This window comes from Leuresthes tenuis, unplaced genomic scaffold (genome assembly GCF_036924035.1).
Source record: "Leuresthes tenuis unplaced genomic scaffold, fLeuTen1.0.hap1 SCAF_9, whole genome shotgun sequence".
Classification (NCBI taxonomy): Eukaryota; Metazoa; Chordata; class Actinopteri; order Atheriniformes; family Atherinopsidae; genus Leuresthes; species Leuresthes tenuis.
The window spans coordinates 7,259,262-7,273,081 of NW_027325363.1; the positions used below are offsets into that span (position 1 = coordinate 7,259,262).

The following is a 13,820-nucleotide window of genomic DNA, read 5'->3' on the forward strand; positions in this document are numbered from 1 at the left end:
TGTGACTGATTCAAGAGCCTCTCGACCACATTCACGTGGTGCTCGCAAGGACTTGATGGCAGAGACAAGTTTAGTTTTAAGCTCTTGTTTTACATTTTGTGACTGACCCGGGCATCCCGCCTCTCCTGTCTTTGCAAGCACATCTGCCCATAGTTGCGTTGGGACCTATTCCCCTCACACAAACAGCGAAAAAAACATGCCAAAGGTGTGCACTTCTCAAGCCTCGTGATTGAGCAAATGTCCGTGTATCTCTACATTTTCACAGTTTAAGCAGAAAGGTCTCTGTAGACTTTGCACTTTTCACATAACCTCAGTTTTTGGGGAAAAAAGTCCTGTGCCGCAAGTTAACGCCACACAGGTGGCCTTAAAGTGCGATAAAGCAGGACAATACTGGAATGTAGTTGCTGTTTAAGCACACAAAAAGAAGGTGCCAAAGTTGGACACCCTAAACAGGCTGGTGATGAAGCTTCTGGCATGTTTACCTAAACAAGCTGAGGTCCAAAATGATGACGTCATTTAACTGAAAGGTTTCTGACATGATGGACAGAGTAAAGTAGCACTGACTAGAAGAGGATTTTTTTCTTCCTGCCTTAAACTTATAAGTGCAGACTGATATTTTCATTCAATTAAAATAGATGGAACAGAAAGAAAAAAACCCCAGAGACAATTGACTTAGAGCTCATTCAAGTTTAACAGCTGAGAAAAGCAGAGGGATGCTGGAGAATTCTCTGCGTCAACCTCTCTTATACAAGCGGCTACCATGGAGCCCTCTTCCTCATCTGCCTCTAATTGTTTCAATTACATCTCAATCTATTGTAGCTTGAGGGAAGGGTGCTTGTTAAATTAGAGGGCTTTTGTTACGTTATCCATTAGGAGTGACAACATTTTATGGTCATAATCAGATCGAATCATCCAAACTTGTGCTGCATGCCTTATCTGGTCCTCTCATTAGGATATCTTAATTTTTCACAGTCTGTTGGTCCTAACAGCCTTCTGCAGCCAGTAAATGAGTCATATCAATCAGTCATGCTGAGGACAAAACGCAGCGTGAGGCCCCAGCCGAGCTGAGGAACTGAGAGAGATTCATTCGTGCACACATGCGAGTCTATAAATAAGCTCACAGCTCTGTTGCTCTGTGTCTTTGTCTCTTTTTCCCTTCCCTTTCTTCCCGTCTTTTCGTCTCTCTTCCTGAATGCCTACCCTCCCCAATCCATCCCTCCTTTTCTGCAACACATACCTCACTGGAGGCTCCACTTCAGTCCATTCAAATCCCTCCCTAATTGACACTCTGTAGGAAGAGGCAAGGCTAGCCCTGAGTGCACTTCACTGACTTTACCAAGCCATGTTACATGAATGCTTCCCTGCACAGACATACAGGGATGCTCGTTTGCTCTTCCCCAGCACCAGCTCTCCTCAGGGAGGCAACAAATTTAATTGAAAATATGCAACCAGAAGAAGTATCTAAACAAATACTGCATTAGAGGCAATACTATTTGAAAAGTAAAAGCAGCAGCAGCTTCTCCAGAGGGGGCCTGAGGATTATCCTGTGAAATCTCTGTGGTACAGCGCTGCTGGCTGCACAGCGAGCACCAGTATCACAGAGGAAGGTCAAGTCTGGGACTATCTCTCTTCTCTCACCTTCTTTTCTCCTCCTTCCAGCACTGCAACTGAGTAGAACGACTGCTGTGAGAGACAGACTTGATTAACGATGCATTGACTTCCCCCATCGAGAAACACAAGACACTGTAGCGCATGCATGCTGTGCCGAGGTCACACACTCTGCCTTGCTTTTTTGCTAAAATATGAGTAAATATACAGTAACATTCACTGTGGGCTACTGGATGAAAAGCAAAGCAAAGTTTCATATAAATTATACAACAGACAACACTTTAAAGCATTCTGCAAACAGCAATTTTCTTCAAATGCAGAAAAAGGCTCCTACTTGTTCTTAAAACACACACACACACCAAGTGATCCGTATTCATCCAGCAGCCAAACCCAAACAAACCTGACATATCCGCAGAGATAACCTGCTGCCTTTCTGTGTTCCTTCAAATACATTTTCTAAAATGACTTTACGTGATTTCATAAAAGCACTGTTGTATATCGACAGTAAATGGGTGGCATTTTTATCAATACAGGCTTTGTGGAAAGACTAACTTTCTGACAGCAAGTCTGCTCATGTAGAAGCAGCAGGAAAAAAACCCTACTCAGATAATAGCTTTTCTTTTCTTTTTGTCTGGATGGCTGGGTATGCACGTACTTTTTCCTGTACTCCCTGTCTTCAACGTTACAGTTATGGACCTGATGACTGAGCTGTTAGAAACAATGTTTTCCCATTGTGGGCCATTAAATACTTTCAGAGACAGTTTGGACTCAAGTGCTGAGCTAAAGGGTGCTTCAACGGTTGTTGTCGAAGGACCGTGAATATTTGGCGCCCACAGTCTCCCACCCAGACTGATGCAGCGTCGGGTGGCAACACATTGCTGGTTAATGTTATCACTCTGGCCTGTAATGAGTGGCGACAGAAAGTGCTTCCTTTGTGCAAAGTAGAATAGACTTGATTGTCCAGGTGTGGCAGAAACCTCTGTCTTTGTCCAAACAACACACAACACTTTGATTCTGCTTAATACTGCTTCAGACAGGAAACTTTAATAGTGAAGTTATAGTGATTGAAGTGACTGTTTTGCTGTCATCGACACTTCGCTGTGGCATGATAATACCTGCAGATTAAAAGCACGCAGCAGACAGGGCGTCTAACTGTTAACACTGACGGCACAACATGGTTCATATTTTGTCTGTTCACCTGCCAGACTGAAAGCTGTTCACCGTCATTCCCTCAGCAGGCATTTATCTGAATGTTTGTGTGTTTGAGTGTAGACATTAACTGCCTTTTATCTAGAAGATATCGAAGAAAACAGCTGCGCCTTCTGCTGTGTGGCATGATTGATGATAACCTTCAAGGAAACATGGAACAACTCAAAATCTGACAGTAAGCACTAAAACTGCTGCACCCAACAATGCATTTTCTCACATAACTCCATACTTACCACCGCAGTTTGCCTTCAAATTGAGTGTAAACTGAAACAGAGTCCTGATGAGGATGATCAACTTGATCATTTCCAGTCAATTATGAGACTAAGAATGAGGAAGCGTGAAGTAAAATCCACATTGAATCCAACGACATTATCACAAAGCAAAGTCACGTCATCTTTAAAGAGAGCAGAGGCGTCTTTCTGGAGACCAAAAACTCAAAAAAGGCGTCAAGCCCTGAAATGAACACGTGTTTCTGAAGCAGACACATTTCATTTCCAGTGCCAGATAATCTCCACATCTGTGTGCATTCACCTTATTCAGAATTATGTGATTATAAGATTCTGGAATCAATTTAAATCTGAAAAATGATGACATATTCTGATTTGGGGACCGTTAAATGTCATGTTCTATTACAATTGACCTTATTTCAATTAGCTGAAATGAATGTAGATAAAGAACAAGTTATTTTGGACAATCCCATTCATTTTACGTGACAATGAGGGATAACCCTGCTGGAATATGGATTTTTTTTTTTCTTAAGAAGTAATTGTTTCTAATCTTTTCACAGACTGACTAATTGGCACAAATACAACAGAGCACCAAATACAGCTGAGAATTAACCTTTGCATCAACATCATACAAAGTTATTCCAAGGACACGCGTTTCAGAGTGAATGATTAATAAAACTAAAGGTGGATGTGACCGTCCGCCTATTCAAAGGCCTACTTTGAAAAAGTTTCAGCGGGGATCAGAAACTAGACGACCTGCTTGTCAACATTTTAAATATCACCTTGAATATCATCATGAATTAGCTGCTCTCCAAAGTGCACGGCAGGTAGAATAACAGAAGAAGAAGAACCATAGTAAAAAGAAAAAGCTGTGCATCCTTCTCAGCCTCCAACGTATTTAGCTTGTAGAATTCTTGAGATAGAATCTGTGCAAATGAACAACTATAACTCAGGCCTTCAAAGAGGCACAATCAAAAGAAGTAAGACACCTCACCTGAATCCACTTGTCAGGAATTGCCATAGCCAGTCGGTAATCAAAGCCAAGTCCTCCCTCCTCCACTTTTCTGCAGAGAGCGGGCATCCCTGAGACATCCTGCAGAGAGATTTTCCCTTTATATACACTGGTTTCCCTCCCAGTCGACCAAATCAGATATCCCAGTCCCATTTTGCTAGTAACTAGTAAATCCTAACAATGTAAAAAGTAAGTAAGCCATGCCTGACTAATAAGTATTTTTAATTACTGCCTGAAGGCAGTGCCATTTTTAAAATGGATGCTGGGTATGTGTGTGGTCGAGTGTTTTTCTTTTACCTCTGCGATAGTGATGCAGTCAGGATAAAGAGTATGGAGAATGTGATTCGCAATCATCAGGTAAACCAAAGACTCTTCATCCACTTGAAGGCCAAAGTATTCACTGTAGTCCCCCGAGAAGCTTGCGCCTAAAGGGTAAACACCAACACAGGCAGCCCTCGTATGCAACACACTAACATTTTTTAGATATACCACTGTTTCACTTCATCTCTTCAACATTCTTCTGCACTGCAAAACTGTTTAATGCTAATTAACAGTGTTATAATTCCTAAAAGGGTGCCCCCCCCCCCACACCTTATGTTGTAAATTACTACAGTCCCTCGTTATATTCTGTGTGAAACTGTGTTGCTTTGACTCTGGTCTTTTTTAAGGCTGTTCTTCCTAAAGGTCAGTATGCTCAGATTGGTCAGGTGATGGCAGCGTATGAAGAATAACTCACATCTGGACTTTGTAACACTGCAAGAAAGAGGAAAAATTCCAAAAGACTTATGCATTCTTTAATATACAAAAAGAAATCGCTAGAAGCTGCAGGATATTCAGTCATAAGAGATGTGCTTTCCAGACGTTCTAACCACTCCTGCAAATGACATATCCATCTTAAGCTCTGGAATTATTGTTTGCATTTTCTTCCTTTTTAAAACATTTACAGAGCTTAATTTTTAATGTGTACACATCAGTGTCTATCTCTATCATCCAGATACAATTAGTTTTCTCCATCTCAAGCCTCGTATAAAGAAACCAGTTTACTACAAACTGAAAACACGCTTTAGATTATGGGTCAGATATGTCGGCCTTCTCAACACACTCAAAGTCTTCTTTAACCCCCTGGAGAGCAGGCTTCACTTCCCAGTCCTGAAATACAAGGCGCATACAAAACACTCTTACCGATACCATGGTGATGGTACAGCATAGAGGTAATGCCGTCAAATCTGAAGCCATCAAAGCGGTACTCCTCCATCCACCAGCGCAGGTTTGACAGCAGGAACCGCAGCACTTCCCAGCTAATACACACACAAACACACACAAGCATCCAAGGTCAGACAAACAAGAAGCTGTGAATTATTCACACATCTCATCATGCACTTTAGGCACCAGAGATTAATTTTCACCGCTACAGGACATTCATATATTGATAACTGAAGCATCATTATGTTGAAGATGGAGAGTCAGTGACAGCAGACAGTGTTTTCATTAACTACCCCGTGTAGGGGACAGCGTCTTTCACATATCAAGTTGTCATGATGAGAAATCAGCGGCTTACGCTGCACAGCGAGGTTCTCTGATTTCCATCAGATCACATGCATGACTACTAGGTAAGAGTCTTTTTTTTTTTCATGGCCAGAACTGATGGATTCTATTCTGCACATAGGTACACACCAAACAGTTGAACAGAGTTCCCTCTTTGGAGGATGAGATAAATCAGACTTCTGCAGACTTTGGCTTCATCTTCAACGTATAATGGGCTCCTCTGTTCTACATGCAAGAGGGCAAATACTATAGAAAACAATGTGTGAAGCCAATTAGCGACTGAATATTAAATGTAACTTGTCATTATTTTGTAGCCCACAGTGTGCTGTGCAGCATGCAAACGCTGACTGTAGCTGTCGGCCGAACTGCGTTGGTGGAGGTTGGAGGAGGTGGATTCCATAAATGGCCCCAGTCCCCATCCCTGACGGAGAGCGTCATCTAGTTCTGTACAGCCACTCAAGGCAAAGTACACTGCGCACCTCAACTCTTCCCCATTCAGACGTGGGTCACCATGGAAACGTCAGTGAAAACTCAATATTTGGTTGTTTCCATGCAGTGTGCGTAATGAGCACCAAATGAAACACTGTACACTCGGATGCCAAGCTGGAGGGCAAAAGCAAAGCACCGAGGATGTGAGACGAATGACACATTCAAGATGCTGATTAAGTGTGAACTGCTGCCGCTGCTCAGGCAGAAAGTTTCAATTCGGATGTACACTGTATACTCCGATCCAACAAAGGCTGTAATGATTTGTATCTAATGTAGCTGTATATTACATTATCAACAAAAAATGTTCGGTAACCATGGTATTGAGAACATCATATTTGTGAACAACAACTGAACTGTAATTATTAATGATGCTCCGCCTGGCAGCACTGCAGACCCCTATGAGAAGATACTAAAGAAGCTCTTGTCTAATAAGACTGCAGTGGAGGTATTTTATGTTAGAGGACATATCCCCATCTTGACAAATGGATCGGACTATATAACTTTCTGTTGAGCAAAGCTAAATTACAAACCTGAATTCTTAATCATTTCCATTAGTTAAAATTATAGCGTAATATAAAAAGCTGGTGAAGAGCTCAAAAAAAAAAAAAAAAGGAATTTAATAACCACAGTTCCAGTCCAGTTCTTTCTCCTCTCTTTTTATTTCCCCCTTTCCCTCTGCCCAGTGAGGGCGACACCACCCTGAGGGGTAGTTCAACATTCTTTGCTTGAATGATGTAATCTCATCATGTCAAAGACAAGTTGGTGAAGCAGCGAGAAGACCCAGATTCATGCTTCAACAACACTTCAAACTGCAAAATCCTCGAAAAAACCAAACAAATCTCATCCTCAATACTTCTTTAAAAGTATGATAGATTCCTATGAACCTTCAGTACTGAGGATTACATCCACTATGGCAAAAGACAAAAATCCCAGATTCGTGTGAACCAGAGAGCCATGACACCAAAATGCATTTAAATGTGATCCCCCTCCGTCCTTTAATCCTCAGGGATGACCAACACCAGCGCTGTTTGACAGATGTGAAGCTGCATGTTACATCTGCGCTTTCTTCTCCCCTAGAGGAAGAGCACAACGGAGCCTGGTATGATCCGATATAGCAGCCTGGCTGGGTGGTCACGCAGACCCTGTGATAAATAGATTAGGTCCTCCACTCCACTGCGCAGAGCCAACAAAGGCTCAGACACAATGTATCCTCAAAGGATGGAGATAATAGCTTGTGAGAGCCAGAGGCTCAAGATGAAACCATACTGCCACATTAGGACCCACAATGCCATTCATCATCAAGTCCAATTACAGTGAGAGAGGTAGATCTCTGAACCAGATGCAATACACCGCTTATCTATGCAGTTCCATGAAGTTATCACTCGGTCTGCAGTGTTAATATAAAAGCAAATTGCACAGTGCACTGTCCTCAGATTAAAGCTCAGCAATGACAGTGAAACCTGGTTAGGGAGCACAAATATAGTTAAGCTCTAATATTGTTGCTTCAAGAGTAAGATGAAATAATAATTACCTGCAAGCACACATTGCTACAAAAATACCTACAAGTTAATTCAATAACAGCCTTCTTAATCCACATCAGAGCTAAATTCCTCCTCATGCTGACCACGACTGTGGTGCATACCATGGCATTTACTTTCTGTTTCAAGCTAGCGGAGCTAACTAACCGATAGAAAACAATATGCCCTGTTTCTAAAAGTCAATTTTGCACACGGGTTCGTTGCAACTTGTCATGATGAGAGGGAAAGAGATTTAAGTCCCTGTTTTGAAAACATCAGAGGTAAGCTGCAGATAAGAAGAAATAAATTCAAGAAGCTGACAGGTCATTCCACAGGAAGTGTGACGCTAAAGCGGAGACGCCAGACAGCCTGATGGATGGCGTGCGTTTGCTTGACCAAAAAGAACAAATGGGAATCCTCATTTAAAGCATTTCTACACAACACACATTTTAACACACAAATCCCATTTCTTGGTTGAGGCTTGATTTATTTAAGGAAAGATTTCTTTCAGTCGTCTCTTATATACAATAAAGGGTTGATCTCAATTGGTTTGACTTGCTGATGTTTGATAGTGTCCATTACTTTTGAGGCCAGAGGGAAAATTCTCAACATGCTAAATCATGCAATTAAGTAAAACATAACTCGATTTGCCTGACCACAGGAACACATCTTTACATTTTCTACTACACTTTTCAGCAGTTCTTACAGCAATCTGGTTAAACTGGTTACCTTTATGGGTAAACTCTCGCTGAGAGGTCTGACAGCTGTCCCTGTACTGGTGTTCTTTGTGTTGGATATCTGCAGTTTGTCTGGCATTCTTTATGCTGCCTGGCAGCTTGCTACAGTTTCTTGGCATCCTTAGAGAGATACTCTGCTGCCTGTGAGATTGTTTGTAGGCTTAGCAACATGTAATTAGTATCACTTTGTACTCGCTGTCTTTCAGGAATCAATGGCACCATGTCAAGCCTATTGTGCTTCTTTGAAGATTTTTCCAATGGACAATTTTTTAGTTGAGGCAGGATATCCAGGGGGTACATGTTCTCATGGACACTCACTGAAATTATTTGAATGGTTTGACCATTGTGACAAAGGAATCATGTGAATCTCCAAAAAAAAAAGTGCTTGGCCACAGCTTCAGCTTTCTGGTTTGCAGACTAATTGCTGCCAGCCTTGTTGGTTTTTCTGATGGAATAAAAATGTACCTGGCGTTGGTAAATGAGCACAAATCCTTTAGCAATGCTACGCATCAAACTCCATAACGGCTGCAAAAAATGTTCCAAGATAAACTAAACTTATTTTTGCTAAATATTAATAAGCTTCTGTAATCTTACTGAGCAAATAATCATGTTACTGTATCATAGAGGGAAGTTTGACAGAGATTTGGTGTTCAGATCTTACAAATCGAGTCATTTATACATTCAGTCCATAATTTAATAAAATGGGGAGATGGACACTCATTTGGATCACAAAAATCAAAGAGAGAAACTCGACTCGACTGATACAGGATATAAAATGATAAAATTATTTGGATCTCTTACTGCCAAGGCCTTTTTTCTGTTTGTCAGATAGTTTTAAGGGGTTGGGGTTAAACTGCAGAACAGCATGTTCCTCGCCACAGACTCCTTCAAGCACCCACTGGAAGCACCACAGGCAGCAACAAGTCACCATGAACACCTACAGCTAAGCTGAGCTCATTAGCTGAAGATCACCAGAGGGGGGAAAACTGCTTTTCCCTTTGCTGTGCGACCTGATGGGGCAGAGGAAATAAGTAATGGGTGCTAAACACTGAAATGACTTCAACTGGAATGAGCAAACTTTCGAAGTGTGGATTTATTGAATGATCAGACAGCACCCTGGCTCCAGATAGGGTCTAAATTTGGTTCAGGTATGTAAAAACACTAATTATCCATAGAGAGAATTTGTTTTCTGGGAAGACAGTTTCAGCTCAGTTTCTTTAAAATGTCACACCAGCAGGGCCTTTGCTTTCCCACACGTCTTCCTGGTTTGCATTTTTGTTATCTTGCATTTTCACAATTTCAACAGATGTTCAGAGGGCGCAATTTTATCCCAAGAGCTTAAAAAAACATTTCATTCTGTAGAAAAATACATTAAATTGTTTACCAGAAAATCCTGTCATTTGTAAGGTGGCGGATGTCACTAGGTAGAGGGTGGAATTTAAAAAACAACAACTAAATCATACATTCAGGAATCTAAATTACAGAATTTTCCAGACTATAAATCACACTTTTTTTTTTTTCATAGTTTGGCTGGTCCTGCGACTTGTATATCAAAATATGTATAATTCAACATGTTTTTAAATGTTAATTCATACTGACTGACATGAACCAAGAAGTAAACATTGCTATCTACAGCAGCAAGAGGAAACTCTAGGCTTGTGACAACTACATGCTGCTCCTGTACCACTGAAACATTAACTTAAAGACAATTGAGAACGAATGAACACAAACAAAATGCCGCCAAAAAGAAAATCCCATTCTGCAGATTACAAACTGCAGGTAGTAAAAATGCAGCCGAAAACGGTAATCGCGCAGCAGAAAGAAAGTTTGGAGTGAGTGAAAAACTTGTGAGGGACTAGCGAAAAGCAGAGGTTAATCTCACTGCGATGAAGAAAACAAAGAAAGCTAATCATGGGCTGAAAGCAAGATGGCCAGAGCTGGAGGAACGGGTCGACGGGTGGGTGCTTGAACAACGTACTGCCGGGAGAGAAATAGTGCAGTTACGTCTCCATGCCCTGGTACTTGCCAAGGGGCCTTCTTGGTGCTACCGCTTCATGCAACGCGACCGCCTCTCTGTCAGAGCACGGATAACGATGTGTCAGAAACTGCCAGCAGACTTCCAATTTCCATTTTGTGAAATAAATTTCTAAATAAATGCTATTTATTGTCCGGTGCGACTTATATAGGTTTTTTTTTCCTCTTCATGATGCATTTTTTGACTGATGCGACTTATACTCCAGAGCAACTTATAGTCCGGACAAAACGGTATTTGATTCAAGCTAATTTGGCCTTTTAGTCTGTAAAATCACTTACATTTTAGCAATGCTTATGCAATTTAATAAATATCTAAAAGTTATATTTCATAGTAATTTATTTGGAATTTAGGAGCAAAGATGGACAGAAACCTCAAAATATTGACAAAACTAAACATCACTACATACGAAAATACAATATTTGAATAGAATAAAAGCACACAGAATAATCTTGTCAAAGAGAAATATTGTAGCTGGGATCTCAAACACAGGGCTGATCTCTCAGCACGAGTGCATAGAGAAGAGTTTAAAAAAAAAAGAAAAAGAAAAAAAAAGCTTATTCAAAAGCCTGGCCCAGGGCCTATTTTTCATATCTTAAGAATTCACACAAAGATTGATGAAAAATGGATGCAAATGATCCTGAGAGAGGTGGGGGGGATTATAGAAAGAGCCCACATCAACCTCCTCAGAACTTCACAGTACTCGCCACTCAAAAACCTGATCTGCAAAAAGGCTTAGCTTCTTTGGATGCCAACCCCCTACATGGAACCGTAGGCTGCATTCATCTGGTCACAACGTCAAGGTGACTTTTGTGTCTTTGAAGGAAACAGTGTCAAACTACTCATGCACATATGTCCAAGTTAAATTCTGTTCAGCTCATTGCATATCGACTTAAACTGTGCATCCGGTTAGTTTAAGGGCCACGGTGGGGCTGGTTTGCTTGTGAACTGCTAACAAAGTACACATTTCTGAACACAGCCTGCGGCCTGTTCACGTTAGTAATGGCTCTGCAGTGCACTAAATCCTGTGCAAAAATTACTGCTATTCTGGTGAATTTTTTAGGCACTTTTGGAACTGAGACCCCTGCTTGCACGTTCCAACTTTAAAACTTCAAAACCAGAGACAACCATTCAGTGAAAGGGTGCGAGAAGTTGTGCTGCTGTAGGTCATTGCGCTTCTTCTGGACAGAAGAAGTCCAGCTGCTCTCATTCAGGCTTTTACGACTACTGCATGGCTTATATTCCCTCCGTTGTGTCTAATTTTATCTGCCTTGTCTGGGTTAATTTCAAGTGAAATATGTCATTTTGTTAAGAAAAGTGCTAAATAAATAAAGTCAGTCCCATGGTCATCGAATAAATCAACAATTAATTATGCTGGCAACCACTATGTTCAGAAAATGTCCTCCTGACTTCCCCAAAAACTTAACATATGTGCAGTTATTCTCTCTCATCTATCTTTTATGTAGTTAATACTGATACAACTTCCAGCTGCCTCCAATCAATTACTCACACGGTGTGATTTGTTCAAATACCCTCTATCCACAATTTTGGGGTTGGAAAACTTGCATGTTTTGCAAGCTTACATGACACGAGAACAAAGTCAGACTTAAAATGCATGTAAATGTGTTAGTGTGACTGAAATCAAGCTTTGCCAAACCTTACTGGGTGTGCACCCAGAAAATATGATCGTTGCTCAACCCTTTAATCCTGCATGAATATGCTCAACTAGACTCAAAACTAGACACTCTAGATACTTTTTAAGAAAACAGTAAAGCAAAATCTATATAAAGCTGCTTTTATTCACATATTTTTCTTTTGTCAAAAGGCTAATGTTTTAGAAACTGTGACTGAAAATCAGCCCATTAACCCCTGACAATGTAGCGTCTCTCATTAATTCCTGATATTACAACTGTAGTAGGTTAAAGGCGACACAAGTAGAATAAATTTGGTTACACCATCTATGACTGATGACCTCCCACAGAAGAAGTTTGAAATGGCAGAAAGTCCACGGTGTCACGTGGTTGGACAAACTTCATTCGATAACTATTCCGCTCTTGTGCTAACAGTTAGAAGGATGGTGGTCCATTTAAATCGCACAGTGGGGCTGCTACCATAGCTCAACTCAAATGTGCATGTAACCATGCCGACTGGGTCTGTGCCTATTCACAACTAACTTCCCTGTTGCTTCTTAGCAAATCTCAGGAGTAGCTTGACAACAAAAAGGTGCAAACTGTAAGTAAATCTGCTCCAAGGGTTTAAAAAAGGAACTCATTAGCTGGCCAGTTGAACTATAAGCAACATATTATATTCATAAGGTGACAAGGACTAAAGCCAAAGTTAAGGTTTCTGCAAAGATTTGGCATTTGTCCCCAATGCAGCTCGTTGTTGTTAACATATCAATAAATTAAGAAGATTTCCCTTTTAAACAAATGACAAAACATATATCCATTGTTTCAGCACATATAACTTTTCTATTAAATTATATGTACAGAAATAAAAATTAATTTCTCTGAAAAACTGCGAAGAACCGTCCGACTCATACCGACAGTCGGACGTGTTTGATTGTCCTTCCGTAGTTTCAGTGCAGCACAAACATTTCATCATGCTGGTTTTCATTAACTGCAAAACTAATTCCAGCATTACTACATCTTGGAAGCAACGCTTGAAAAGCCAGGCGCTCAGACTTGAATGCAGATGCATTCGACTTCGAGGCACAGCAAGTTAATAAATTAGATGGCAGGCATCCATCTAAACAGCATTTTGTCAGGACTGCACAGAATGTTTTATGAGGAAAAGCTGAAGTGAAACACATACAGTTCAACAACAACAACAAAAAAAAGCTGCTCCGACAGAGACGCAGCAGTAAAAGCAGAGGAGGCTGCAACAGCAAAAATGCATATCAGCTACGATGTTTCACTCAACCTTTGTAAGAGCATCATGGTCAGAGTTTTATGGTTGATAGAGAGGCTGTTTGATTAAAAACTGACTGTTTCACACTGGGTTCACAGTTTGTCTCCGAGGTTCATTTCGCTCTCGAGGGAGTAACTGAAAGCTTGACACAAACGACATGTCCAAACATCCTATGAGAGGCAAAGAAGACAAATGAACTGGCTATGACATTGCAGTCCTCCTTTGGGCTTTTACAAATGACTCCTCATATGCCTCCCAGTCGCGGCATATGTCTGCACCACGTCTAATGAGTGCTTCTGATATGAGGACGGTTCAATAACTAATGAAAGAAGAACCTTGTTCCCTTATTATAGCCCCCATGCCTGACACTAAGCATTGTATAATGTATCGGAAACCGCTGCACACTGACACACTCTTATTAAAAGCAAGTTCAAAAAGGCATTTGATAGACTCAACAAAGGCTGTTCCTCTCTAATGTGGGCTGGGATCATTTTCGGGGTACAGAAGCAGGAGAGACACCCAATTAACAGAGCC

The 13,820-nt window shown here is 41.0% G+C and overlaps 1 protein-coding gene across 1 annotated transcript in view; it reads right to left on the reverse strand.

Moving 5' to 3' along the window:
* The window catches only part of gbe1b (glucan (1,4-alpha-), branching enzyme 1b), a 79,866-nt gene that overhangs the window by 39,806 nt on the left and 26,240 nt on the right, over nt 1–13,820 (reverse strand). Inside the window, exons 8-10 of the mRNA XM_072392095.1 lie at nt 5,239–5,354; nt 4,354–4,481; nt 4,039–4,137 (exon numbers count right to left, since the gene is read on the reverse strand). Coding sequence (XP_072248196.1) covers nt 4,039–4,137; nt 4,354–4,481; nt 5,239–5,354 — 343 coding nt within the window. The remainder of the gene's footprint in view (nt 1–4,038; nt 4,138–4,353; nt 4,482–5,238; nt 5,355–13,820) is intronic.